Below are 1,101 nucleotides of genomic sequence, written 5' to 3'. Positions count from 1 at the left end.
AAAAGCGTTGTATCTGGTTCGGGCGGCTCGTCATCTTCCTTTTTACGCGTATTATTCTTATTTTCTTTAGATTCTTTAGGTTCTTTTACCGTTGCTCCATCTTTAACTTCTTCGGAATCTGTTGATTTTTTGGTAGTTGCATTATTTTTAGTTGCCTTAGTTTTAGAGGCGGGCGTGGTAAAACTGTTATCTGGCGCCCATTCCAGATACAACGGTAGATGCTTATATTTCGTATAAGCTAATGCACGGAAAGCCTTGCGTGCTTCGGATGGCTCCAGAAATTCTACCAGCGCTGTTATGCCCGCTGGTGGCATTACGATACGCGCCAGCTCCCCATGTTTGGCAAACATTTCTCGCAGTTCGTTCGGTTTTGTCTGAGCCGGTAAATTCTTCACTAAGATTATGGTGGTCGATCTCTTCTTTGGTGCTTCATTAAAAGCGTCCAAGCACACGCCGTTTTCCTCCAAAAAAGCCTTCGTATCTTCAGCCAGTTGCGTTTCTCCTAATGCCAGTTTGACCGCGGCGCTCATTCCATTCGATCCGTCTTCCAGTAATTTCTCCTTCGTCGTGTTGTAGCGACTCGCGACAGCGTCCGCCACGGCGTTCTGCCCGAGAAACAGTGTATTCCAATTATGTGACGAACCCGCGGTTGCCTTGGTCTGCAGTTCTTTCTTTTGTTTATAAGTTAAATTTTCAGTATCGATATTCTCCAGGGAGGCTTTCGCCTTTCCGGGAAGAATGTGTAACATTCTACCATCTAATACAGAACCGTCCAGTTCGCCGTAAGCTTTCACAGCGTGTTCTGGCATCAGGAACGTTACTGTGCCAAATCCTTTTGGTTTCCTAGTGATTTTATCCACAGGTAAATCCACTTCAGACAGAGGACCGTACTTCTCAAACAGTTTCCTGATGTCATCCTCCGTAGTTGTATACGTCAGATTTCTGATAAACATTCTTCCGGATTCTGCTATACTCTCTTCGTCTTTCAAGGCCTCCTCTTGTTTCTTCCATTTAATATTGGTCTTATTAGACGAGTCCTTGTTGGATTCAACTGCCTCTTTTTGTTCGTATTTGGATACAAATATTTGTTTCCCATCTACA

General features: G+C 44.1%; 1 protein-coding gene across 1 annotated transcript; it reads right to left on the bottom strand.

Moving 5' to 3' along the window:
- Positions 1-6: 6 nt before the first annotated feature.
- On the bottom strand, positions 7-1,094 carry LOC112464244 (probable RNA-binding protein 19; the record flags this gene model as incomplete). The annotated part of the gene is made up of 1 exon (XM_025031113.1): positions 7-1,094. A coding segment is annotated over one exon (1,088 nt), but the record flags the coding sequence as incomplete, so codon positions are not given.
- Positions 1,095-1,101: the final 7 nt, after the last annotated feature.

This window comes from Temnothorax curvispinosus, unplaced genomic scaffold (assembly GCF_003070985.1).
Source record: "Temnothorax curvispinosus isolate PA1 unplaced genomic scaffold, ASM307098v1 QBEX01014039.1, whole genome shotgun sequence".
Taxonomy (NCBI): domain Eukaryota; kingdom Metazoa; phylum Arthropoda; class Insecta; order Hymenoptera; family Formicidae; genus Temnothorax; species Temnothorax curvispinosus.
This window is presented reverse-complemented; position numbering and strand designations above follow the sequence as displayed.